The sequence below is a fragment of the Stegostoma tigrinum genome, chromosome 25 (genome assembly GCF_030684315.1).
Source record: "Stegostoma tigrinum isolate sSteTig4 chromosome 25, sSteTig4.hap1, whole genome shotgun sequence".
NCBI classification, from domain to species: Eukaryota; Metazoa; Chordata; class Chondrichthyes; order Orectolobiformes; family Stegostomatidae; genus Stegostoma; species Stegostoma tigrinum.
This window is the reverse complement of record NC_081378.1, coordinates 3292153-3319948: the sequence shown is the minus strand read 5'-3', so window position 1 is coordinate 3319948 and position 27796 is coordinate 3292153. Positions and strand designations below refer to the sequence as shown.

Genomic DNA, 27796 nt, shown 5'->3' with positions numbered 1-27796 from the left:
CTGGTGACAGAGTGGATTGTAATTTGAGAAGTTTTTGGGAGGGGGTGGGGTTCTGGAAACTGGGAGGGGCTTCTCGCACAGTGGGTGAGGGGCATAGCTTTGGGATGTTGCTGTTGAGAGCAGTAACTGAGAAGCTGGGTGGGTGGAGGAGCATTACAATAGCTGAGTAAGGATTAGACAAAGGCATGACTGAAGGTTTTAAAGATAGATAGTTTTGGCCAACTGAGGTTGTGAAGAAGGACTGGGCAGTCAATCTTTTATACACTTGAGATGTGGGTTTCACAGGTAAAGCAAACATTTGTTGCCCATCCCTAGTTGCCCCTTGAGAAGGTGGTGGTGAGCTGCCTTCTTGAACCACTGCAGTCCATGTGCTGTGAGTTGACGCACAATGCCAATAGGGAGGGAATTCCAGGGTTTTAACCCAGTGACAGTGAAGGAACAGTGATATATTTCCAAGTCGGATTGGTGAGTGGCTCGGAGGAGAACTTGCAGGGGGTGATGTTCCCATTTATCTATTGTCCTTGTCCTTCGTGGGTTTGGAAGGTGCTGTCTGAGGAATTGAGAGATGGAGTGTGGGTTTGGCAGCACAGGATAAACAGGGCTCTGAGGTTGTGGCAAGTCTGGGTCAGCCTGGACTGGAGAGGGAGATGGACATAGCTTGGGTCGTGGGCAAGGTGGTGTGGATTGAACACCCAGGTCTCAATCTTCCTGAGGTAACCTGGAGGAACTTTGTATCTTTTTGTTTGCAAAAAGGACAAGTGACATTGCTAGAGTAAAATGAAAACCCTATGTTCACTCTCTCCTGTCGTGTGTGGTCTGACGGTGGGAGCCCCGTTGTGAGTGAGACATGAAGCCATCACCTCCTTTTAATGTTCCAGGTGATTGTGAAAGATCCCATGGCATCGTTTGACAAAGTAGGCAGCTTCCTGTTGTCAAGGTCATTTTTTTTTGCAGCTTTCTATTTACACATCAGTTGTAAGGTTTGTAACAGATTTGAAAGGTTTTTTTAATCAGAGATTTATCTAGTGTTGACATTGAAGTCTGCAAAGCTGATGGGGGCAGGGGGAGAATTTTTAAACTTAGAGGATGACGAGTAACCACCTCATGTTTTCTCCTCTGTTTTGTTTGCATCGTTTTGGAGATAAATTAATCCCTTTGCTGTCAGGGGCAGTTCCTGCTGAATCATCCTTGAATTTATGACTGGTTGCTGATGATGTTTCAGCTGTCTAGCCATTTTGATCAGTATCTGTTGGAGCTTGCAACAATGTCAGAATCTTAACAATATTTGTGTGAAGGGAAAGTGATAGCCTTTTATCTTGTTTTGTTTACAAACACTTTCTGATGGCTTCCCCAAACAGATACTAAAGGTGAGCACAGATACAGTGAAAGCTTCAAAATCTCTCCACTCCCAACTTGTCCATCTTCTGACTCACCTATCTGCCCTGCCCTTCCCAATGACCAACCACAATAACCCCCCTACCTGCATCGACCTATCTCCATCTCACCTACCCTCCCCCTCTTTATTTCTGGGCTCCCCTGCCCTAATGAAGGATTTTAGCCTGAAACGTTGACTTGCCTGCTCCTTAGCTGCTGTCTGACCTGCTGTGCTTTTCCAGCTCCATGTTTATTGACTACAGTGAAAGCCGTCTTAATAACATCCTTTTAATGGACTGAGAATCTGCCTTTTTGTAGTTGCCTTCAACATGATAAAATGCTGGAGGCACAGTGCAGAGACATTAGAATCCACGATTAACACTGAGCCATAGAAGGGTATATTAGAGGCCAAGCAGTGTGTTTTAATGAATAAATTAGACACCACAAAGAGCTGCAGTTGCTGGAAATCTGAAACAAAAAATAGAAGGTGCTGGAGAAACTCAGCAGGTCTAGCAGCATCTGTGCAGAGAGAAACAGTTTGTGTTTTAGTCCAATGACTTATTTTCAGTTCTCTAAGGGTCGCTGAAATTAAATGTTAACTCTGTTTTACTCTCCACAGATGTTGCCAGACCTGCTGGGTTTCTCCAGCACTTTCAGATTTTGAGTGTTTTAAGAAGGAGGGAAAGGTGTATGGAGGGAATTCCAGGTTCTAACTGCAGATGGCTAACTGCAGGCATGGCCAACAAATGATTACATTTGGGGATGCATAAGAGGTTCAGAATTAGCTGAGTGTAGATATCTTGGTACAGTTGTGGGGCTGGAGGAGATTGTACAATGTTAGAATAGCCCTGTTGGGAAATGTGTGTACAATCTTGGATATATGGTTCTTGAAACCTGAGTAACTTTACTGTTTCCAATTGAACTTCGTATTTGGTACTTAATTTGAATGTTGTAGGTCTGAAGTTTTGGAAGGATGTGCTTTCGAGGCCGTATTCTCAAGGAAAAACTACTTAATCAGATTGAAGATCTGTTTGCATCTGTAGCAGTATGCATAAAGATTTGGGAAAGTGGCTTTAATGCTTTTTGGGTCCCATGTGCCTACTGGGCACAAACATTGAAAGCAGGAGTAGGCCTTTTGAGTTGGCTGTGCCATTCAGAATGATTGTGGCTGGTCATTCAGCTTGGTCCCCTTCCCCACCCCCAATACCCTTTGTTCTCTTTCATTCTTGGGCTATATCCACACCTGGGAAACAGTCAATACTTGGGTCTCAAGATAATAAAATGTGAGGCTGGATGAACACAGCAGGCCAAGCAGCATCTCAGGAGCACAAAAGCTGACGTTTCGGGCCTAGACCCTTCATCAGGGTCTAGGCCCGAAACGTCAGCTTTTGTGCTCCTGAGATGCTGCTTGGCCTGCTGTGTTCATCCAGCCTCACATTTTATTATCTTGGAATCTCCAGCATCTGCAGTTCCCATTATCTCTAATACTTGGGTCTCAGCTGCTTTCTGTGCCAGAGAGTTCCCCATACTTCCCCCCGCCCTCTGGGTGAAGAAATGTCTCCTCATCCTGCTTTAGTCACTTATTGTAACTTCTGGGCATGTCTTACAGTTAAACCCAACCTATTCATGGAAATGGGGTGAGGTGGAAGAGAGATTTAATTGTGCACAATTTAACTGAAGCTTAACTTTAACTTTCTGGTGAGTTAGTGATTGTGAAATGAAGCCTTAGGCAAATTTCTGGAAGTATACAAGGGGAGGTTTGCTTTTGTTTGACTAAAATTGCTTTAGAATGTGGAATATATTGCCAAAACTAGTTGTGAAAGCATAGAATCTGGGAAGCCAATGAGGAGGCCATTTGGCCCGTCATTCTCTTTTTATTGGAAATGTTAAATGATTAACTCTCTCCCCATGGTCTTGCTGCACAACTTTACAAAATCTTTCCTCATCAAAATGGATATCGAATTCATTTTTAAAAAAAACCCGCTTTATCTGCATCCACCACCATTTCAAGCAGCCTGTTCCTGATCAGAACTAGAAAAAATATCAGATCCTGCTTAGAAAATATCGACATCTACCTATGGTTGTTTTCCTAATTATTTTAGGTGCATGCTGTGTTTACGAAATTTCCTATTAATGGTAACAGTTTCTCATCCTTGTTCTAAGTTCTGAAGATGTTTGGATATATGCCTGAAGTTTACCACTAGCCTCTTGTACAGGGAGAACAGTAAAAAAGATAGTAAGAGTTTATGGAAGTATTTGAATAGGAAAATAGTAAAAACGTTTGTGCTGGTCCTAGTGAAGGCTGAGAGAGACAGATTCTTAACCAGTAAGGGAATCAAGGTTTAAGGGAAAAAGGCAGGAAAAGTGATGTTTAAGGATTATCTGATCAGCCGTGATCCCTTTGAATGGCCCAGCAGACTCAATGGGCTGGATGACCTACTTCTGCTCTTGTATCTTGTGGTGTTAAATCCAGTTTCTCCATGTATCGGATGACTCTCATCCCAGTTAACATTCTAGTGAACTTCTGTGTCTACACAAAGAGTTTGACACTCTTTCTAAAGCTTGTAACTGATTCAAACCTGTTTTTTTTAAAGAAACATTAATATGCAAATATTAAAGGTGGCCATTATTATGATAACAATATAAAGCATGGATGCAGCATTAAACCATGTAGGTAGTTGGGATTGAATTTATTCTGGTTTTATTGTTTGTAACTTTGCATTCACACACGAAACATTTGTCTATCACAGTCCACTCTGTAAAACATTATTTGTCTTTTACTTTGGAAAAATCTACATGTTGTCAATGTGGATGCTAAAATTGTTTTAGTAAATATTTCACTATTTTTTACAATGTGGTGTACCCCTCTATCTAATGCAATAATTGCCAAGAGCCCAATAGATCTGGGGTGTACACACAAAATATTAATCTAATTGGTGTATGTCTAAGCTACATTTCTTTGGGTACTTAAGTTGGTTCAATGGACTTGTGAAATGCTTGACTTGTCTGTTATCATTGCTCCCTGTTTGCAATTAGTGATCTAACAGGAAAGGGAGAGCAGCATAAATGGGCCATTTTCTTGCTGCCATGATTTAACAAGTTGTGTGCCGCAAGATTAGTGCTGGGGCCTCTGTTGGCACAAAGATGACGGGCAAGGAAGTTCTGAAGAAGACCTGAGGCTTCAAAAGGATATAAATATTTTATGTGAGTGGTTAAACAGCTAGCAATTGGAGTTTAATGTGGGAAGGGGTGAAATTGTTCTTGCCAAAATGCACAAAGAATATTTAGCATCTAAATGGTAAGCAGTGACAGAGCTGTAGAGGGATCTGGGTGTTCTAATGCACAAACCAGAAAGTTAGTATGCAGGCACAACAAGTAATCAGGAAAGCTAATAGCATATAGTTTGTTTCAAGAGGAATTGAATACTGAAAGCAGGGAGAATGTTTCAATCATACAGGGCACTGGTGAGATTATAGCTAGATTACTATGTACAGCATTGGTCCCCTTATTTAAGGAAGGATGTAAATGTGATGAAGGCAGCTCAGAGGAGGTTTGCTGGACAAAAAGCTGGAATGAGACCATTGTCAAAGGACTGGCTGGAGAGGCTAGGCTTGTGTCTGCTGATGTTTGAGAGTAAGAGACAGCTTGATTAGAACATAGAACAGTACAGCACAGGAACTGGCCCTTCAGCCCACGATGTTGTGCTGAACCTGGCGCCAAACGAAATTAATCCCTTCTACCTGCCCTTGGTCCATATCCCTCCGTTCCTTGCATATTCCTGTGCTAATCTAAAAATTACTTAAATACCCCCATCATTATCAGCCTCTGTCACCACCCCGGCAGCACATTCGAGACTCCTACTGCTTTCTGTGTTTTTTTAAAAAAAACTTGCCCCTCATGTCACCTTTGGACTTGCCCCCTCACTTTAAATGCATGCCCCTAGTTTTAGTTACTGCAGAAGATCCTGAGCGTTCTTAATGCTTCACTTATGGGACGTTCTAGAACTGGGAGTCACCTAGTTGAGACAGATGAGAAAAATTATCTTGCAGAGTATTAAGTATCTTGGAGTTCTCTTCCTCAAAACTGGAAGCAGAGTCTTCGAATATTTCTAAGACTGAGGTGGAGATATGTTTAATGAGCAAGGTGTGTTGAGTGATCAGATCAGCCATGATCTTATTGAATGGCACAGCACACTGGAGGAGCTCAATGGCCTACTCCTGTTCGTAATGTCTACGTTCATTTTAGTATCACAATGTGTGAGGGTGGTGGCCGCACAGATGCATGTCTGTTGTAATCTGTTGCAGGTAGCTGTGTATTGTGGTTAACATTGCTGTTTTAAAACTACGCTGGATATAAAAGATAACAGATGGAATTAAACAGCTAACACATTTTAAACTTTGGTTCTGTACTGAATGGTTTTGTATTTTGAGTTGGGTGGAGTAAGGGGGAGATAATAAGGAGTCCTTTTTCTTTTATCAAGGTTTCTGTCGTAGCTGTGGTTTTTGTGAAGTAGAACTTGGAACTGTAAAAGTCTTTTGAAAATGTAGCTCAAATGTCAAGGTGGCAGAGCGAAAAGAATTATTAATCAGCTCAATTTCCTGGAAGGGGTTAAAGATTAGTTCACAATGTTGCTGGGCTGAAGATGAATCGTTAGTGCTTCAGCGGGAAATTTTAAAAAATGAATAAATTCAGAAAAACAGTAAAATGTAAAGCAATGCGTAGAATCATTTATACAGGGGGCGGGGGTGGCGAAATTGTGGCTGTGTAATTCGTAAGGAGCTATTGGCTGTGGTTATAAGGGGCTTTGGTGTGACCACGCCCAGTGTATTGTGTGCAGGTTTGGCGCTTCTAGTTAAGAAAGGAATTGATCTCCACAGAGGGGGAGCAGTGGAGGTTCACAAAGCTGTTACTCAGGATGGCAGGACTGTCTTATGAGGAGAGGACTGGGTCTGCACTCACTGGAGTCTTAAAAAGATGAGAGGGGTTTGGATTGAAACGTATAACATTCTAACAGGGCTGGACAGACAATATGCAGGCAAGATGTTTCCCCTGGGTTGTGGGGGGTGGGTTTCTCAGGATACAGGGCAGACCATTTCGGATTGAGGTGAGGATCAATTTCTTCACTCAAAGGGTATTGAATCTTGGAATTCTCTACCACAGAAGGCTGTGGAGAACTTGTCACTGAGTGCATTCAAAAAAGAGATTTTATTTTGGTATTAAGATATCAAGGGGTATGGAGAGAAAGGGGGAATCTGGCATTTGAGGTAAAGGATTAGGAATAATCATTGAATGGCAGAGCAAGCTCAAAGGGCCGAATGGCATTCTCCTCCTGCTAGATTCTGTGTGTGTAATCCATCGTTTTAGGGTGTAGATTATGGAGGTGCTAATCCTCCGGTTAAACAACAAATCATATCGTTGTGATCTCTTTTTTTAGTTTCTGCACTTTGCCCTCTGTCCCTCTCACCCACCCAGACTAACATGCTCCCCTCTGTGTTATCTCAGGGTGGTGTGTGCCCTGTTTAGCATCGCTCGAGATTCTCCAGGAACTGTGTCGAGTTGAGAAACTGACCTGCCCTGCCCTTGGAATTGACAAAAGAAATCTTGAAGAGTATGAAGTGGAGTATCTGTGTGGGTACAAGAAAGTAAAGGTTCGTTTAGTATGTACCCGTCATTTCTCAAAAAAGTGAAAGTTTTTTTGTGCTGTTTTCACCTCCTGCAACACAGGCTCAGAACAGTTTGTCAAGTACTGCCTCTGCAGAAACTGACATTTCTTCATTTTGGATTTTGTAACTCAACTGCATCTTGTTTATGCACTGGTCATTTGAAGAATGTCCTAATCCTATAATGTGAATTGGACTTTAACCTCACGTTTAATTGATAATGGCTGATTAACAGTGATAAGTGTGACAATATATGCAGGATTTATTTTAACAATTCTTAATATTTAATTTCTACGTTTCCAGTATAACTAATTTTATAATAGCAAAATGTCACTTGACAATTAACCTGAATGTTAATTTTCCAGAAAAATTGAACAAATATTTTCTGGCTGTGCTGTTTATTTTCAAGGTTTATTAATTGTTTGCTCACTTAACTGAAACTTGTTATAAGCACCAACTTCGCTTTTCCTGACTCTGCCAGTTAATGTTTCAGCTCTGTGATCAATTCATTGAAACTGATGAAGTGCCAATATCATGGGTTTCTGACGAAAGGTCATTTATCTGAAACGTTTACTGAGTTTCTCTCCACTGATGTTGCCTGACCTGCTGAGATTTCCATCATTGAGTTAGCCTATTCCAATGCAGATAACATTGTCGGCTTTCTGTCATCTTCAGCTCATCTGCTGCAACCCTTAATTGTGGCTTTGTTACCTCAAGACTTGAGTAATCCAGTGCATCTCTGTCCAGGTTCCCATAGCCTGACCCCTCTAAACCTGCGGTCCACCAAACCCCTACCTATCTATGAATGCAAAAGGTGCTAGAGATCACAGTGGGCCAGGCAGCATCCGTGGAGAGAAAGCAAGCTAACGTTTCGAGCCGAGATGACTCTTAATTTCTAATGAAGAATCCCCGAGACTTGAGACATTAGCTTGCTTTCTCTCCACGGATGCTGCTTCACATGCTGGCATTTCTAGCACATTTTCAGTACAGATTCCATCACTGGTAGGGAGCTGTCATTTGGCTTTGCCCTGAGATCTAATACTATCCCTTTAATCTTCCTCCCTCATCTTTTTCAAAGATGGTCCATTAAAACAACCTTTTTTTAAACCAAATATTGAGCCGCTGCCCTAATGCCAGGCCCTGTGTTTTGGTGTCCTGTAGAGTTTGTTAACCCTCCTATGAAATGCATTGGTGAGGTTTTACAATATCAACCTAATCATTTTCGATACTGCGAATGAGCAGACGAAATCAATGTTGATCAGTTGCTCTAGGACTACCACAGAAAGTGGTTGAGGCCAAAATGTGCATTTTCAAGGAGGAGATAGATAAAGCTCTTGTGGCTGAAGAGATCAAGGGATATGGCGGGGGGAGAGGGCAGGATTATGGTGTTGAGTTCAATGGTCAGCCGTGATCATATTGAGTGATGGAACAGGCTTGAGGGGCCAAATGGCCTACTCCTACTCTTGTCTTCTATGTTTCTAATGACAGTTTTGAACCGTTCAAGTGACATTGCTGATTTTTTAACTGAGTCTTGTAAAGTGAAGAAAATAACGAAATATACTTTATTAATAACATTTCTTTTTTTAAAAAATCTATTTTTATCCCTTCCTAAGAGTAAAGAGTACTATCTGGTGAAGTGGAAAGGATGGCCCGAATCGACAAACACCTGGGAACCAAGGAAGAATCTCCGATGTGTTGGACTGGTGAAGCAGTATCACAATGATAGGAGCAAATTCTTGGAGAAAGTGAAAGCAGCAAAGAGACTGAAGTTGAACAACTGCAAAGATTACAAGTCTGCAGTTGAAGAGTATATTATCAGGAAATCCAAACAAAGATTAGCGCTCAAAAGATGGGAGGAGGAGCTGAACAGAAAGAAGAACCATCGAGGTAAAATTCTGGTGGAAAATGAAGTGGACTTTGAGCCTCCCCCTGTGGACTTCCATTACATTAATCAGTACAAACCGTCTTGTGGAATCAATCTGAACAGTGACCCTTTGGTTGGCTGTGAGTGTCTAAACTGTTTGGAGGAGAAATGTTGCCCAGAGGAAGCAGGGGCAACATTTGCTTATAATGCACGAAGGCAGCTCAAGATTGCACCAGGCAAGCCCATTTTTGAGTGCAATTCTTGCTGCAGTTGTGGTTCTCAATGTCCAAACAGAGTGGTACAGAATGGGACGCTATATGACCTCTGCATCTTCAGAACTTCAGATGGAAGAGGTTGGGGCATAAAAACCCTCCAGAATATTAAGAAGAATTGTTTTGTAATGGAATACGTTGGAGAGGTATGTTGTTTTTATTTTGTGGTGGCTCTTCCCTGGACTAACATGTTGCACTAACATTAACTCCCAGAAGTGAAATAGATTGTTGTTGGACACAGTGTGCTTACCAGTAAATAGCAGCATAATATATTCTCTTACCCTCTTTCTTAAGTGAGATGCCATATGCATGTATTAGTCATTCAGTGAGTGACGTTTCCTCCTTCACTCGCTAACAACAACCCTTACCTTGCCCGTACTTACGTATTTATTTATTTGTGGAATGCTAGGCCACCACTTATTGCCCATCCCTAATGCCCAGAAGGCAGTTGAGAATCAACTGCATTGCTTTGGGTCTGGAGTTATGTGTAAGCCAGTCTGAGTAAGGATGGCAGTTTCCCTCCCTAAAGGACGTTAGTGAACCAGATGGGGTTTTTCCTGACAATCGACAGTTCTTCTATGGTCATTAGACTCTCAATTCTAAATTATTATTGAATTCTGACTCCTCTATCTGCCATGGTGGGATTTGAACCCATGCCCTCAGATCAGTAGCTGAGAGAGAGTTCCATGAGACCATCCCCTCCACTTTACTGTAAATGCCTTTTCAAGGTTAGCACCTCCCTGCCTGACTGCCTTCCTTGCTTCCTTTTGAACATAGGAACAGGGGCTGCCTGCTTGGCCACTGAACCCGCTTGCTTTTCTCTTTTCTGACCGTCCCTAAGGTTAGACCAGATTGACTGACTGACTATTTGCCGTATTCCTGGCGCTAATACTTTTGTTTTTGCTGGGAAGTATCACTGGGAAACCTGCAATGACTGGAAGTTATGGGTTTGCTATTTTGGGAATTAAAAACGCTCTTTAGTCTTAAGGTGCAGTGCATCAGCAAACGACCACAGTCCTATGATTAAACCCCCCTTTTTAATTTGAACTTGACAGTTCACAAGAGTGTGCAATAGCTTTTCCAATTGTGCACACTTGTGCATTTTTTTTGTGCTGGGGTTTTAGTTTGTTCTTGAAGCAAGTGATTCATCAGCTACATATATTCAGCACTTCCCTTTTTTTTAAAAAACAATATTTTTAATTCAGTCCAGCAATACTCTTGCGAGCACAGCATGAGCTGGAATGTTCATTCCTGGTTGAATTACTGGTTAGTTCATTTTAGTCGCAACAACTTGGGAAGTTGAACAGGACCAGAATGTACAGCCTACTGGTGAGGGTCCTACATGAGCACAGTAAAGAGGAGTGTGGGGAAGGAAAAGAGACAGTAGGTACTCTAATGGTGAGGAAGTTAGAGTTAAACAGCTCAAGGTTTTTTTTATGGAGAAATATGTGCATTTGACATGATACAGAAGGTGATCTCAATGAGGTGGGATACTGAGAAGAGATCAAGACAGAGAATCTAAGGGAATGCAAATCTGTTGACAAACCCTGGAGATTTATGATGGTTACTCTCATCTTGAGAAGAGAGAACAAAACAAAGTGATCCCCACAGTGCAGAAACCCACCCCATCCCGTTCCTTTGATCATCGTCTGCAGACAGAACCTCTGCATTAGGTGTTGACCTGTTTTCCACTTGGAACCCTACAAAGGCACACTCTGCAGCCTTTATGAAATTTCAATATTTCATATTCTTGCCTGTGATATACAGCAATGTGTGCAGTTCTTTGACCTTTTCTATCCCTATAACCTTCTCCAGCCAATTCTGGCTGTTTGTTTTTGGTTTTACGTTGTCCCATCATTGGTGACAGTGCCTTCACTACTGGAATTCCCAAGATCTGGAATTCTGTCAAAAAACTTTTCTGCCTCCATCTACCTTTTGTCACTGGTCCTAATGTGTCCACACGTAGCTGTTGTCAAATTCTGTTTAATAGTGCTCCTGAAAAGTGCATTTTGCTGTTCAAATACATTAAAGACATTGTTTAAATAATTTTTGCTGAAGGAAAAAAAGACATGGCTAAATTCTTCAAATGTGAAGAAACAGGGATCCCTGGCAATGAGTGTTAACTCGGGGTCATTTCCCAAACGTTGCTCGTCTCGTTAGGGAGTAGTACTGAATAGTCAGGAAAGTACAGGCCTCCAAGCTCCTAACTTTGTCTTCGTAAATTACATTGACTAGAGCTAAATCCACAAACCTGCCTGCCCTGGTTGACCCGTTGTCTCCGCCTGCTCCTGCCTCACCTATCTGGATTCCATTTTCTTCCCCTTGGTCCAGGAACTCCCTACCCACGTCTGTGACACCACCCACGCCGTCCACCTCCTCACCTCATTTTCACCATGAACATCCAGTCCCTATACACCTGCATTCTCCATGCAGACGGCCTAAAGGCCCTCCGCATCTTCCTATCCCGCAGGCCCGACCAGTCCCCCTCCACCGACACCCTCATTCATCTAGCCGAACTCGTCCTCACCCTCAACAACTTCTCCTTTACTTTCTCCCACTTGCTACGGACAAAGGGGGAGGCCATGGGTACCCGCATGGGCCCAAGCTATGCCTGCCTCTTTTTGTAGGATATGTGGAACAGTCCCTCTTCCAAAGCTACACTGGCCCTATCTCCCACCTCTTCCTCCGTTACATTGATGACTGTATCAGCGCCGCCTTGTGTACCCACAAGGAGCTCGAACAGGTCATCCACTTCACTAACGCCTTCCACCCCAACCTTAAGTTTACCTGGACCATCTCTGACACCTCGCTCTCCTTCCTGGACACCTCTGTCTCCATCTCTGGCATCCACCTGGAAACCGATACCCATTTTAAGCCTACCGACTCCCACAACTACCTAGAATATTCCTCCTCTCACCCACCTTCCTGTAAAAAGGCCATCTCCAATTCCCAATTCCTTCGCCTCCACCGCATCTGCTCCCGAGCTGAGGCGTTCCACTCCCGAACATCCCAGATGTCCTCTTTTCTCAAGACTTCCCCTCCACAGTGATCGAAAATGCCCTCAACCGTGTCTCCAGCATTTCCCGCAACTCATCCCTCACACCCCCTATCCGCAATAATAATCAAAACAGAATCCCCCTCGACCTCACGTACCAGCCGACCAACCTCCAGATCTAACGGATCATCCTCCAACATTTCTGCCATCTGCAATCTGACCCCATCACCAAAGACATTTTTCCTCCCTACCCTTGTGTGCTTTCTGGAGGGACCACTCTGTCTGGGACTCCCTTGTCCGCTCCACACTCCCCTCCAGCCCACCACACCCGGAACTTTTCCGTCCAACCGAAGCAAGTGCTACACCTGCCCCTATACCTCCCCCCTCGCCCCCATCCCAGGCCCTAGGAAGACTTTCCACATCAAACAGATGTTTACTTGCACATCTGTTAATGTGGTATACTGCATCCACTGTACCCGTTGTGGCCTCCTTTACATTGGGGAAATCAAGCAGAGACTTGGAGACCACTTTGTGGAACACTTACGCTCAGTTCACAACAAACAACTGCACCTCCCAGTCGTGAACCATTTCAATTCCCCCCCCACCCCACACCCTCAACTCCTCGGACGACATGTCCATCCTGGGCCTCCTGCAATGCCACAATGATGCCACCCGAAAAATGCAGGAACAGCATCTCATATTTCGCTTGGGAATCCTTCAGCCCAAGGGTATCAATGTGGGCTTCACAAGCTTCAAAATCTCCCCTTTCCCCCACCGCATCCCAAAACCAGCCCAGCTAGTACCCACCTCACTAAGCAGTCCTCACACCTTAAGCCTCACCCCCATCGTCTACCCATTAACCTCATTCTCCCCCCGCCAACCTGTCTGTCCTCCCTGGACTGACCTATTCCCTACCTACACTCACCTTCACTGGCTCCACCCCCACCTCTTTGACATGTCTGTCTCCCCTCACCCTATCTTCTCCTTTATCCAAATTCTATCCGCCTCCGCCATCTCCCTATTTATTTCAGAACCCCCTTCCCCTCCCTCATTTCTGAAGAAGTTTCCCGACCCGAAACGTCAGCTTTCCTGCTCCTCTGCTGCTTGGCCTGCTGTGTTCGTCCAGCTTCACACCGTGTTATCTCGGATTCTCCAGCATCAGCAGTTCCTACTACCTCTGATTATAGCTGGGAGTTGTCAGCTGTAGCTCAGGCTACAGGGAGAAGAAGTTTCTAAAAGTGTGCAAGGTATTGGTCGGACCACAGCAGAAATACTGTGAACAGTTTCAGGCCCTTTTATCTAAGGAAAGATATTCTGGCATCAGAGGCAGCTCAGAGAAAGTACACTAGGCTGATACCAGATATGGAGGGACTGTCCTGTGAGGAGAAGAGATAAGTTGGGTCTGTACTTACTGGAGTTTGGAAGAATGAGAGGTGACCTTATTGCAACATATGAGATTCTTTGGGTAGACCTAGAGAGGTGACTTTTCATTGTGGGAGACTCTAGGATCAGAGGGCATCATCTCAGAATAAGAGGTCACCCAGTTAGGACAGATTGAGGAGAAGTTTCTTCTCTAAGGGGAGTTAATCAAAAGGCAGTTGAAACTGCATCACTAAGTATATTTAAGGCTGGGGAGACAGGTATTTTAATCAGGAAGGGAATTGAGGGTTATGGGGAAAGGGTAGGAAAATGGTGTTGAGGATTATCAGATTAACCATGATCTCGTTAAATGGCAGACTAAACTCGATGGGCTGACTGGATTATGCTCATTTTTGTATCTTATGATCTTATTATTTCTAAACAGGAACCCTCTCTGATTACCTGCACTCTGTTCATCCCTTAATGGTCCATTTTAAAAATGGATCACTATCTCGATAACAGGGGGATGTGCAAGTTGGTTGGATATTAACATATGAGTAGGCTCCAAAAAAATTCTTCATTGACTGCATAGCAGTTTAGGACGTCCTGTTTTTTGGAAGGCACTATAGAAATGCAAATGTACAGTTTAAACTAGCTGGAACAAACAGCCGCCAACAATGTGGTTCAGAAAGTAAAAACAAACTCTGCACAGCCCCTAAATAAAACACAAGCTTTGCACACTACTGAGACACCAGCAAAACTCTCATGTCCAGTCTCTGGAAAATCTTGCCAAAGGATGGTCTATTGGTAAGAGTGGCCTGAATGTTATGTTGACTGGGGTGAATCAGGTTGTCAAATTTAACAAAAACTTTCTTTCCAAGTACTGGCTTAATATCTCTGGCCCACTCCTCCCTTGTGGAATGAAATAAAGTACATTGTTTCCAATTGCTGAAGAGTATGGCAGTGTCTAGTTTTTGCTTCCAAGTGTGGTTTGGTGTGAGGCATTGCATTTTGGCGATACAGACCAGGGTAGGATTTATGTAGTTAATGGTAGGGCCCTGGGGAGTGTTGTTGAACAGAGGGACCTAAGGGTGCAGGTGTGTAGTTCCTTGTAAGTGGAGTCGCAGGTAGACAGGGTGGTGAAGATTCCGTAGACCTGTTCGCTGAGCCAATGCATTTGATTGCAAGCGTTTTGTCACCCTACTGGGTAACGTCGTCAGCGCACCTCCAGTGAAGCGTGGGTATTACCTCCGGTTCAGCTTTTCAGTGGTTTGTTTATCGGCTCCAGTTCAGTGTGTTTGTTAATGGAGTTCCACTTGGAATGACAGGCCTCCAGGAATTGCCTGGCATGTCTCAGTTTGGCTCATCCTATTATGGATGTGTTGTCCTAATCAAATTTGTGTCCTCCTTTGATCGTGTGTATTGAGACCACTGAGAATTGGTCATGTCTCATAGCGGCTAGTTGGAGAGTAATGCAGAACTCGAGACAACATTGGTAGCATGGGCAGATGATTGGCGGATGAAATCTTGCTATTTTTTTCCTTCGTTGTCTTTATTCATTCACAGGATGAGGGTCTTGCTGTTTAAGACGCTATGTATTGTCCATCCCCTGTTGACATTGAGAATATAGGATCCAGGAGATAAGGGCTTCAGGCGAGTCAGGAAGAGGTAAAGGTGTCGCAGTTTTGATTAGGGAATCTATTCCAGCAGGAAGGAGACTCCTTAAATGAAGCCATATGGGTAGAACCTAAAAACTAGAAAAGAGCAGTCACAATGCTGGGATTGTACTATACATTCCCTAACAGTGTGAGAGAAATAGAAGAGTAGATTATATAGGCAAATTTCAGAAAATTTTAACAGTTAGTGTAGTGATCATAGGGGGCTTCATGTTTGACCACCCTGGTTAATGTTGACATTATGTAAAAGGCTTAGAGAGAGTGAAATTCCTAAATTTATCCAGAACCGCTTTTTAAATCAGTACATAGAATGCCCCACAGGAGAGCGGAAGTCCTAATTTTAGATAATGGACAAGGCAGATAGAATAGAGAGTGAGGGAAAATTTTGCAGATAGTGATCGTAATTCCATCAGATTCAAAATCTCTGATGAAGGGTCTAGGCCTGAAATGTCAGCTTTTGTGCTCCTGAGATGCTGCTTGGTCTGCTGTGTTCATCCAGCACCACACTTTGTTATCTTGGATTCTCCAGCATCTGCAGTTCCCATTATCTCAGAATCAAAATCCTTTTGGGAAAAGATAAGAATGGCTTGAAATCAAAGTTCTAAACTGAAGGAAGGTTGATTTTATTTAATAAGATCAGATACGATTTGGCCAGAGTTCACAGGGAGCAAATACTTCCAGGTAAATCTGTTCAAACAGTGGAATACATTCAACAGAGCACACGGACACCATCTTCCAGTAAAAAGATGGCCTGGTCTGACAAATCCTGTGAACTCTGGATAGCCAGGAATGGACAGGATTAGATAAAATGGGAGACTTATGGAGAAGACAAAGGGCCATGAAAGAATAATGGCTGGTAAAATAAAGGAAAAGCCTAAGTTATTTTAGAATTACATTTAAGAACCACAGTAGTCGTATATGGAGCCAGTGGATGTGGCTAGCGTTCTAAATTAATACTTTGAATCAGTGTTCACTAGTGAGAGGGATGATATAGGTATAGAAGCATTCTCTGGTACAATTTAAAGAAATCAGCACAGAGAGACAGGAGGTTCTGAGTGGTCTGGCAGGTTTAAAAGTAGGTACATTGCCAGGAGTGGATGAAATGTATCCCAGGCTGTTGAGGAAAGGGAGGAACTATCGGGCAATAAGTTTCAGTTCCTTTCAGGAGAGATGCTGGAGGATTGCCAATGTGGTACCATTATTCAGAAAAGGATCAAGGGATAAACAAGGAAACTGCAGGTCATTCATGCTAAGCTTGGTGATGGAAGCAATTCTGAGGGACAGAATTAATCTGCACTTGGAGGAGCGGAGATTAATCAGGCACGGTCAGCATGGTTTTGTTGAGGAGAGATCATTTGACATGTTCTTCTTGGACTTTATTAAGGCTTTTGATAAGGTCTGACACAGGAGACTGATAGTGAAGATAGAGCTCATGGGAACCAAGGAAATTTGGCAAATTTGATCCAGAGTTGGCAGAAGGCAGGAAGCAGAGTGATGGTCAAAGGGTGTTTTTTGTGTCCAGTGATGTTCTGCAGGGGTTTATATAAATGATTTATTCTTGAATGTAGAAGAGTTGGTCAGTAAGTTCACAGATGTTATGAACGTTGGTGCACTTACAGGAGGATAAAGATGTGCACTTGTAATGCCAACGCACACACGTCTATGGGCCGTGTGTTGGATTAGAATAGTTAGGGGCTTGTTTTTGACCAGTACAGACTAGATGGGCCAAAGGGTCTTTTTCTGTGCTATGGACATCTATGACTCGATGAGAAAGTGATGGTGAGCTGTTGCCTTGAACCACTGCAGTGCATGTGCTGTAGGTAGACCCAAAAAGCTGTTTAGGAGGGAATTCCAGGATTTTGATCCAGCAATGCTGGAGGAACAGTGATTATATTTCCAAGTCAGGACGGTGAGGGCTTGAAGGGAAATTTGAGATGGTAGTGTTGTCTGTCTGGATGGAAATGATCGTGGCTTTGAAGGTGCTGCATAAACTGTAGAAATGTGAAATGATTCCTTTTGGTGGGAAGAACACTGAAAAAGTATAGAATTAAACGTACAATCCTTTTAAAGGGTGCATGAGCAGAGGGCGTAAGTGTACAAGAGCATAAGTAGTTGAAGGTGGTAGAATAGTTTGAGGGGGTGGTTAATTACATATGTAGTAGTCTAGATTTTATTAATGAGGGAATAGCGTACAAGAGCAAGAAGGCTATGTTGAACTTGTATAAAACTAGTTCATCATCAGCTGGAGTATTGTGCACAACTGTGGGCACTCCTTTGGGAAGGATCTGTAAACATTGGAGAGAGTACAGAAAAGATTGACAGAACGGTTCTAGGGATGAGGAACTACATTTGAGGATAGATCGGAAAGGTTTTGAGAGCCTCTGTTAGACCTCACTCAGTGTTACAGTGAACTGCATCTGTAGTTTTCTCTATTGGAAGGTAATCACGAGCGAAGAAGCAGAAAGACGAGGGAAATATTACGACAGTAAAGGCATCACATACTTGTTTGACCTGGATTACGTGGAGGATGAGTACACTGTAGATGCTGCAAGATTTGGAAATATTTCGCACTTTGTGAATCACAGTGTAAGTATTATGCTTGTTTTTACAAAGGCTGGGTTCTTGTAGCACTTTAATGTTGGTTGAATTTCATCTTACTGATTTTTAGGGATAAGATTTTTAAAGTAAGTTGTTTAAGATTATTTTGAAGAAAAGGATTCCAAAGGCTCTCAACCATGTGTGTGGGGGTTGAGGTGGCAGGGTGCGGGGTGGTGGTGGCGGAGGAAACAGGGAAGAGAATTAATCTCATTTGTCTTCAATGAGCAACCACTTATTTTGAAACAGTGAACCTAGTTCTCAGTTCTTCCACAAGAGGAAACCCCCTCTCCACAGCCTCCAACTTTTTTTAAAAAAAAATCCTTCATTCAAAATCAGGAATGTCAGTATCTTCTTGGATACTTGATTGTCCAAAGGACAAAGGAGCAGAAGTTGGCCACTCTGTCCAATGAGTCTGTTCAGCCTTTCAATGAGATCATGACTGATCTGATAACCTTCACTTCCACTTTCCTGCCTTTTTCCAAAACTCTTGAATTCCTTACTGATTCAAAATCTGGCCATAATCTTTTAATGACCCAACCTTAATCCCCCCTCAATGATAAAGAATTCCACAGATTCACAACCCTCTGAGAGAACAAATTCCTCCTCGTCTGTATCTTACATCGGGAGACTCCTTATCCTGAGGTTATGCCCTCTATTCCTGGAGTCTCCCTCAAGAGAGGGTAACAACATCTGCACATGTACCCTGTCAAGCCCCCTAAGAATCTTGTATGTTTCAATAAGGTCGCCTGTCATTCTTCTAAATTCCAATAAGTACAGGGCCAACCTACTCAACATCTCCTCATAAGACAATTCCTTAAGGTTTGTGGACATTTGTTGAACCGCTACCAATATTAGTATACCCTTGTCAAGACTAAAGAATGATTTAAGTTCAAAATAATAAGTCTTTGAAAAATGAAGCAAGTTAATGAGCGAAATAGGTTCTGGTGTTGATCTTGCTGTTTGTAAACTTTTTTTTCTCACGTCACTGGTTGCATGCTCAAAATCTTTCAGCTTGTTACAGTTCAAACTATTATATTGACTTCTATTCAAGTGAGAAGGTGATTCAAAATTGAATTTAGCAAAATAAAAGTCAACTCTTTTGGGAACACGGTTTGGCAGGTACTCCCTTTTGCAGCAGCACAATTGTGATTCTAGTACTTCAGAGAGATCAGAAAAAGGTCCAGAATATATAGGAAATTGTATAAAATTGAGAGATAAACCATTGAATTGAGATTGACTTTAGATTGAGACGCCGATATTGGATCGACTCAATGCCAGTTGCCTTGATAATTCCAGCAGTGATGGACATCTGGGCAGAATAGGTACAAGGCATGTACATTTAAGCCTCAGTAGATGGGCTAAAACCATTCGCAATATAATACTAAAGCTTTAACTTCTGCACATGTCTCTTAAACAAATTTGGAACCAGCAGGTGAGGTGTAACTCAAGATCGTCAACTTTTAAGCTGGAGCAGGGGGTTTGGTAGAATGTGGGAAAGTAACATGCCTGGTTGAAACACTTCCTAGTGATCTGAAATGGAATCCCATGATGGGATTTGTTTCCCATTATCAGAAGATTTGTAAATGGCAATGCCGGCAATGCGAGTTACAATGACTAAAATGCCAGCAGGAATGAGGGACTAGTAACTATGATGAGAAGAAATCTGAGAAGCCGGACAGATTATCACATCCAGTTCTGATTGTTCCTTCAATAATAAGCAAACACAAATGTTTGAATGCTTCTTTGTACACAAGGTAGTTAAAGTAGTTATCACAAAATGTTGTTGGAACAAAATCCAACAATACTTCTAAGAAAGAAATAAGTTGTTTGCAGAAGGAACACAGCTGGTGTAGGGGAGTGAGCAGAGGGTGGAATTAATTTATTTCCTGTTATATCAGCAGACTGGATGGTTCATGTGAACTCTTTCTGTTCTAACGATCCAAAACCAGTGGAGATCCGCAGGGGTCAATATTAGGAACACAGCTATTCATGTTATACATTAAGGATCTAGATGGAGGAACTGAGGGCAGTTTGCGGATGACACAAAGTTAAGTGGAGGGACAGGTAGTGTTGAGGAAGTGGGGAGGCTACAGAAAGACTTGGACAGGCTGGGAGACTGGACAAAGAAGTGGCAGATGTAATACAACATGGGAGGGTGTGATGTTATACAGTTTGGTAGGTGGAATAGAGGTGTAGACTATTTTCTAAACGGGGAAAGGAAGCACAAAGGAACTTAGGAGTCCTAGTTGAAGATTCTCTTAAGGTTAACTTGCAGATTCAGTTGGCAGTTAGGAAGGCAAATATAGTTAGGCTAGAATACAGGAGCAGGGACGTACTGCAATGGTTAGAAAAGGCTATGGTCAGGCTGCATTTAAAATATTGTGAGCAGCAGAGGAGATTTACGAGAATTATCCTGGGAAGAAGGGCTTCATATAAGGGGCAGTTGAGAACTTTGTGTCTATACTTGATGGAGTTTAAAATGTTGAGAGGAATCTTACTGAATACTGACAGGACTGGATAGAGTGGACAGGGAGAAGATGTTTCCACTCGGACAGATTAGGACTTGAGGGCAAAGCCTCCGAGTGAAGGGACAGCCCATTAGAACTGAGAGGAGGAGGAATTTCTTCAGCAAGAGAGTAGTGAATCTGTGGAACTTATTGCCATGTAGGGCTGTGGTGGCCAAGTCATTGTCTTAAATACAGAGGTAGATAGGTAGTAAAGGGATCAAAGATTACAGGGAGAAAACAGGAGTTGAGAATGGGCCCAATGTCCCCATTCTGTTCTTGTATCTTATTGTTTCATAGATTCACTTCGTCGATTTGAATGTTATTTGTTTGAAACTGAGCAATTAAATTGTTTGATTTTATGAAGGTGTGGCTCCGTTGGCCTAACCTGGCCTTTTGGGAATAGGTTCAAATCTGACTTTCTTTTCTGCAGTGTGATCCCAATCTTCAAGTTTACAATGTTTTTATCGATAGTTTGGATACTCGCTTCCCAAGGATTGCACTATTCTCAACACGTTCTATAAAAGCTGGGGAAGAACTGACCTTTGACTATCAGATGAAAGGTATGTCTTATATCGACCACTGTTGTATTTACCTGAATCACAGTGGAGGTAGGATGGCCCTCCTTCCAATGCAAGGCTGAACAAAAGCCACCCTTAAAATCCCAGCCATTAGTTTTTCAAAGGGTTTTGAGTGGGTTAAGGAGACTACAGGGAAAGATGGAGTTTCCTTGTTCCTCTGAAGGTGGTCTGTTTTGATTAACTGTAATGTATGTGGCCAGTTGTCATTGTGACCAGTTGTCAGTTTCAGTCTACGACTTTGCTGAGATGGGATTTTTGAATTTGCAATCTCTGGGTCATTTGTCAAGTGCCACATCCAGATACGGTAACATCCCTTAACTTGGTTTAAAGCAGAGAGTCCAGAGACGTGAATGGAGGGCACAGGCAATGTGAATAAAACAGCAAAAAGAACAAGTCCCACTGTTGGAATTTCCATTGAGAAGAAGCCTTGTATCTCCTTTGAGATGTCTTCCAAATTAATGTTGATTTTTGCTGTCACATCCTAGTATGAATTGTATTGAGAACTCAAATTCCTTTCTCACAAGGAAAGTGCCCTTAAAATTGGGTTCTTATTGCATCAAATGAGAATAGGCCACTCAGCCCTTCAAGCCTGCTGCCCCATTCAATAAGATCATGGCTGGTCTGATTTTTAACCTCCACTCTACATTCCTGCTTATCCCCAATAATCATCCATCACCTTAGTTATAAAGAATCTCTCTACCTCTGCCTTCAAACTATTTAAAGATTCTACATCCACTGCCTTTTCAGGAAGGGAATTCCAAAGATTCATAACCCTCAGAGAAAATGTTTCCTTATTTCCATCTTAAATGGGAATCTCCTTATCTTTCAGCAGTAATCCCTAGTTCTAGATTCACACACAAGAGGAAACATCTTTTCAACATCCACTGGGTCAAGACCCCTTGGGATCTTACATGTTGCAATTAAGTCACCTCTGACTGTTTTAAACTTCAGGGGATACAGGCCCACCCTGTCTAGTCTTTCCTCATAAGGCAACTGCTTGTTCCAGATATTAATCTAGTAAACCTTCTCTGAACTATTTTCAATGCATCAATATCCTTCAGTAAGTATGATGACTAGTCCTGTTTACAGTACTGCAGATGTGGTCTCACCAATGCCTTGTATACCTGAAGCATAACCTCCCTACTCTTGCATTCCATGCCCCTTACAATAAAACACTACTAGTTTTCCTAGTTACTTGCTGTCTCTGCATACTAACTGCAGTCATGCACTCGCTCACCCAGATCTCTGCATCTGGGAGCTGTGCAACCTCGTATATATCTTTGAATGACATAATTGTTATTGTTGAGTTTTTTTCTATTTACTGACATTAGTGTAATTACACAATTGGTTTTGGTAGGTTCGGGTGATGTATCCATTACTGAAACCTCTGAAGTAAACAGCCCACCCAAAAGGCAGCCCAGGATGGAATGCAAGTGTGGATCCCTATCCTGCAGAGGATATATGAACTGATCTAGTTGCAAAGAAGAAAATTGTATTTTGTTTTTTGTTTTTAGGTAGAAATGTGTTTTTTTTTCCCCTCGTATCCTGATTCCATCAAAGCTTTTGGGTGATGACCCTTGGGAAGTTGAAACAAGCAGCAGCTACTTGGTGACCTTGTGCTACTTACACTTTGTGGAGATGCAGATCTGTGGGACAGCTTCCCTTGGAGAAATAATTGTTTGCCTTTTGCATCAAATCATTGATACTATTTGTAACCTGGATACAAGTGGTCACTGACCAACACTGTTGCAATGTTCTTAGTGCAGCACACCCTGTTTTAGCAGAGCACTCTCTACCCATTTCATTATTTTAAAAGGATAATTTGATTCAGAAATGTCCTCCCACCCTTCTCCAGGGGATTTATTCTTTGGGTTTCAATTGAGTGAATTTAGCTCTTGTTCAGACACGTATTCTATATTCCAGATGTATCAGCTAAGATTCTCCACATTTCCCTCCTGTACATAGTGAAGCTAATATCCTCTGAAGTGGCTTCAGTGTAATGTTTGTGCTACAATGAATGACAAATCTATTGAGATCAAAGATGTGTTGATTATGCCTAGTTATTAAATAACTTGTATTAAGGAGAGTGAATTTCAGACTCAAAGTAAGCAACAAGTGTGTGTACATTTTGGATGAAGGATAGCCATAATAATGGGATAATTTACTTTAATAACTTGTTACAGCCCAAAATTAAGCAAGACCAAGTCCTTTATGATCTTTTTGAGAGCTTGTTTTAAATGTGTAGTTTAAAGTTGTCTCATCTTAAACCTTTAACAGTACCTTTACGGAAATTTTGAATATTTTCTGCTAAACGTTTGGGCACTATTAAACATTAGTCATAAAATCCCTGAGAATGGTAGGCAGTCAGAAACATAAATAAGTGTTAGAGAAACTTCAGGCAGACAGCATCTCTGGAGAAGAGATGTATTATAGTTTTGAGACCAGTGTGACTCTGGAACCCTTTTTATTTTAATACAGTTGTAGATTTTCTTTTAAGAAAATGGACCTATTATTTGAGCAGTGATCTCAGCTGCTGTTACTTTCTTCTCCCAGCTCATGTTTCTGTGCTGCCTCTAAGGTTTACAACTTAAGGAAAATCTGCAAAGGTTCTGTTGCTTTGGTGAGATTTCATCCAAAGATTTTGAAATGAGTGTCTTTAGAGGTTTTTTTTAATTGTGCTTTTTTTTAAAAAACATGCTTTAAGTCATAACTACTGCGCTTGAGGGAGTGCTCTCCTTAAAACAGTAGTAATACTAAGTTTGCCGCTTAAATTTGATTAAAACATGGACCATCAAAGAGGCATTGTATTGTGAGCAGATAAAAGCAAGTTCCAGATTCAGTTTGAGTGACAACCCAAGTGACAATTGTATAAAAATTCCAGCCAGAAATGTATAAGTCCTTGTTCTTGGTGTAAGCTCAGCAGCAGTCCTATTGGTGATGAAACAGTGATTCACATTAATCTAGCTATAGTATAGTCCAAGATATGCAGTGAAGGCAACCGTGTGGTGTGAGAATGCAAGTTTAAAGGTGGCTTCAGTCAATGCAGTTCAACTTTTTTAACCTGATTTTTAAAACAGAACTCTAATTTGCTCAGTCATCGCTCAGTGGGATGGCTAAAGTTGTTTCCCTGATTCCCATTTAGCAGTGGTAATTGTGCTCAGTAATGCTGCATCACTGACATCAGATATGAGCTGAATGAAGTTTGAGGTGTTATTAAAGCAGTTCTTCAGTGCACACAAGATGTACTGCATTTCAGCCCAAATGAACAGTCACCCCTTTGAACTGAAAGCTGCTTGAGTGTCATGTTTTGGTGCAACGATGCAACATTTTAAAATCAATCAACTTGTTAAGTTAGAGTTTTTTTAATAAAAGGTGGAGATTCCTATTTAACAAAAGGGGAAATTGGTGGATGACCCTATGGCTTTAGGCTATCAAGAAAATAAAGTTGAAATTGATATATTTTTCTTTACTTTTTTAGGATTGTTTCAGGTCTTGTATACCTCTTTGTACTGAGCTGTGAATTGAAAACTGGTGCTGTATGACATGTTTGCTCAAAGAATGAATAAATGTCAATGTTTCAAGTTGATCCACTGCTGGTTTTTACATCAATGGGAATAAATAGTACAGTGACTATTGGATCAAACATTCAGTGAGTCCAAATTCCATCACAAACACTGGACTTGCAATTATTGATCTTGACTGAAAGGATAACAGAGAATAGTGTGGCCCCACTCTCTCTCTTCAGGCTCCCCCAGCCCTTACTGGCTTTCAGCTGAGGCAGTTCCCCTGACGTTGCCTGGCCTGGCTGCCAGATGTGACTCTTGCTTGAACATGACTTCAGTGTCTCAGTTTTCAAGAACACAGTTCTTTACCACCCCCTGAACAAGAAGGCAAATCCAGGACAGGTAATACAGGCTGGTTTTACCAGTAACAAAAATACATTGCAGGAACTAACTGGAAAATAGAACAGGCAGCTGAAGTGATTGCACCCAGTTATCTGGTGCAATTTGTTAAATAAATACAAAAAGTTTGAAAGTGTATACAACTTACAAGAATCCTTGTTACTTGCCCCATTGGTCAGTTGTTGCAGGAAGAAAATCTGACCATGAACTGGAGTTTCAAGCTTCTCATGTCCCATACTGGGACATAGCCACAAGTATATCACTTGGATTTACTATCTGTTTGTACTTTGTTTATGGTTTTGCCAGCAGCTAACTTATTGTAAAGGATGTTCAGTTCCTCTGGCTGTGGCAGGTCAGAGTCTGGGGTTGAAGGTATTTCAAAGTCTGAGGATGTCTGTGAGCCAGACTTGAAACTGGGAATTGAATTGTGTTCTCTCTCCCCCTTCTGGCTACCATTTGAATGATCAGTGACGTTTAGCAGGGCACCAGTAGGATCGCGTTGGCAATTATCTGGATGAAATTCATGATGTTGCTGAAGATCCCAGTTATTGTTGCTTTTCTCAATGTCCAGAGCTGCGCTGAATGGAGGTTTATCCTTGGTGAGTTTCACAGAGACCATTTTATTTTCTGGAATGTAATTTAACTCACCAAACAGGCTGCCCTGACTTCCTTGTTCAGATATGTGTGTTGATTGGGATGATGTTTGAGAGGGAAGATGGATGCAGTCTCCATCCTCGGAATCACTGAACAGTTTTGGTGATTGCAAATCAACCTCTTGCTCCCTCGGAGGCTCGGAATCCTCATCAGTTTCAGTTATCAAAATTGATTCCGCTTTGAAAAACATATCCCACTGTGGTGATTCAGTCTCGCCTGCTTTTTCTTCTTCAGAACAGTGTACTGCAAGATCAGGGAATGATCCCTTCTGCATGGCATTCAGCTTACTTTCCAGGTAAGTTATTGCAGCCTCTTCATCCTCTTCATCTTCATCATCGTCGTTTGACTCTTCGCACTCTAGGAATTCTGTACTGATGTAGATGGGGTGTTTACTAATGCTCCCTTCATCGACACACTGATCTCTCTGCTGTAGAGAGTCCCTGCTTTCGGTGTCGAGCTGCGAACGTGGAGCACACTGTAACCTCTGTTTCAGTGGAATTAGATGGGAGTCATCGAAAAGGTCATTGTAGTCTCCATCTGTTTAAAAACAGTTGTAAATACATGAAGCGATTTTAGTAGAAAAAGAATACCATAACCTCATCAGGGTTATGGTACAAACATGAAAATTGTTATCATTTCTATTTTTATTACCTGTAAAATTATGGGACAACCAATGAATTAATTAAATATAGGCTAGTGGGCCTGTACTGGTTAGCAATGATGATGTAATAGAAAGCAAACACAGTAGAATCTTGTTCTTTATTCATCCAGAAATTTTGTGTTTTCTATGGATACTGATCTTCACAATAAAAGCCATCTTTAGCACTTTGTCCTAGTAACTTCATTCATGTTTTCACAGTTCCACTGAAATGCATCAGTGATGATGGGAACTGCAGATGCTGGAGAATCCAAGATAATGAAATGTGAGGCTGGATGAACACAGCAGGCCCAGGAGCACAAAAGCTGACGTTTCGGGCCTAGACCCTTCATCAGAGAGGGGGATGGGGTGAGGGTTCTGGAATAAATAGGGAGAGAGGGGGAGGCGGACTGAAGATGGAGAGAAAAGAAGATAGGTGGAGAGGAGAGTATAGGTAGGGAGGGGAATAGGTCAGTCCAGGGAAGCCGGACAGGTCAAGGAGGTGGGATGAGGTTGGTAGGTAGGAGATGGAGGTGCGGCTTGGGGTGGGAGGAAGAACAGGTTAGGGAGGCAGAGACAGGTTGGACTGGTTATGGGATGCAGTGGGTGGAGGGGAAGAGCTGGACTGGTTGTGTGGTGCAGTGGAGGGAGGGACGAACTGGGCTGGTTTTGGGATGCGGTGGGGGAAGGGGAGATTTTGAAGCTGGTGAAGTCCACATTGATACCATTGGGCTGCAGCGTTCCCAAGCAGAATATGAGTTGCTGTTCCTGCAACCTTCGGGTGGCATCATTGTGGCACTGCAGGAGGCCTATGATAGACATGTCATCTAAAGAATGGGAGGGGGAGTGGAAATGGTTTGCGACTGGGAGGTGCAGTTGTTTATTGCGAACCGAGCGGAGGTGTTCTGCAAAGTGGTCCCCAAGCCTCCCCTTGGTTTTCCCAATGTAGAGGAAGCCATACCGGGTACAGTGGATGCAGTATACCACATTGGCAGATGCGCAGGTGAACCTCTGCTTAATGTGGAAAGTCATGTTGGGGCCTGGGACAGGGGTGAGGGAGGAAGTGTGGGGGCAAGTGTAGCATTTCCTGTGGTTGCAGGGGAAGGTGCCGGGTGTGGTGGGGTTGGAGGGCAGTGTGGAGCGAACAAGGGAGTCACGGAGAGAGTGGTCTCTCCGGAGAGCAGACAGGGGTTGGGATGGAAAAATGTCTTGGGTGGTGGGGTTGGATTGTAGATGGCGGAGGTGTCGGAGGATTATGCGTTGTATCCGGAGGTTGGTGGGGTGGTGTGTGAGAACGAGGGGGATCCTCTTAAAGTTCTTCAAGGACCGCAACTTTCCCCACACAGTGGTCGAGAACGCCCTTAACCGCGTCTCCCGCATTTCCTGTCACACATCCCTCACACCCCGCCCCCGCCACAACCGCCCTAAGAGGATCCCCCTCGTTCTCACACACCACCCCACCAACCTCCGGGTACAACGCATCATCCTCCGACACTTCCGCCATCTACAATCCGACCCCACCACCCAAGACATTTTTCCATCCCCACCCCTGTCTGCTTTCCGGAGAGACCACTCTCTCCGTGACTCCCTTGTTCGCTCCACACTGCCCTCCAACCCCACCACACCCGGCACCTTCCCCTGCAACCGCAGGAAATGCTACACTTGCCCCCACACCTCCTCCCTCACCCCTACCCCAGGCCCCAACATGACTTTCCACATT

General features: G+C 42.8%; 2 protein-coding genes across 4 annotated transcripts in view; one reads left to right on the top strand and one right to left on the bottom strand.

Moving 5' to 3' along the window:
* LOC125463185 (histone-lysine N-methyltransferase SUV39H2-like) overlaps positions 1–24578 on the top strand; it is a 25559-nt gene extending 981 nt beyond the window's left edge. Inside the window, exons 2-6 of one of the 2 annotated variants that reach the window (XM_048554060.2) lie at positions 6877–7022; positions 8648–9316; positions 17640–17786; positions 20736–20865; positions 22241–24578. In XM_048554060.2, the coding sequence (XP_048410017.1) occupies positions 6877–7022; positions 8648–9316; positions 17640–17786; positions 20736–20865; positions 22241–22353 (1205 nt within the window). In that variant the 3' untranslated portion in view covers positions 22354–24578. The remainder of the gene's footprint in view (positions 1–6876; positions 7023–8647; positions 9317–17639; positions 17787–20735; positions 20866–22240) is intronic. The other variant, XM_048554061.2, reaches the window with a different exon arrangement.
* Positions 22950–27796, bottom strand: part of dclre1c (DNA cross-link repair 1C, PSO2 homolog (S. cerevisiae)) — a 48217-nt gene continuing 43370 nt past the window's right edge. The window contains exon 9 of one of the 2 annotated variants that reach the window (XM_048554058.2): positions 22950–25976. In XM_048554058.2, coding sequence (XP_048410015.1) covers positions 25045–25976 — 932 coding nt within the window. In that variant the 3' untranslated portion in view covers positions 22950–25044. The remainder of the gene's footprint in view (positions 25977–27796) is intronic. The other variant, XM_048554057.1, reaches the window with a different exon arrangement.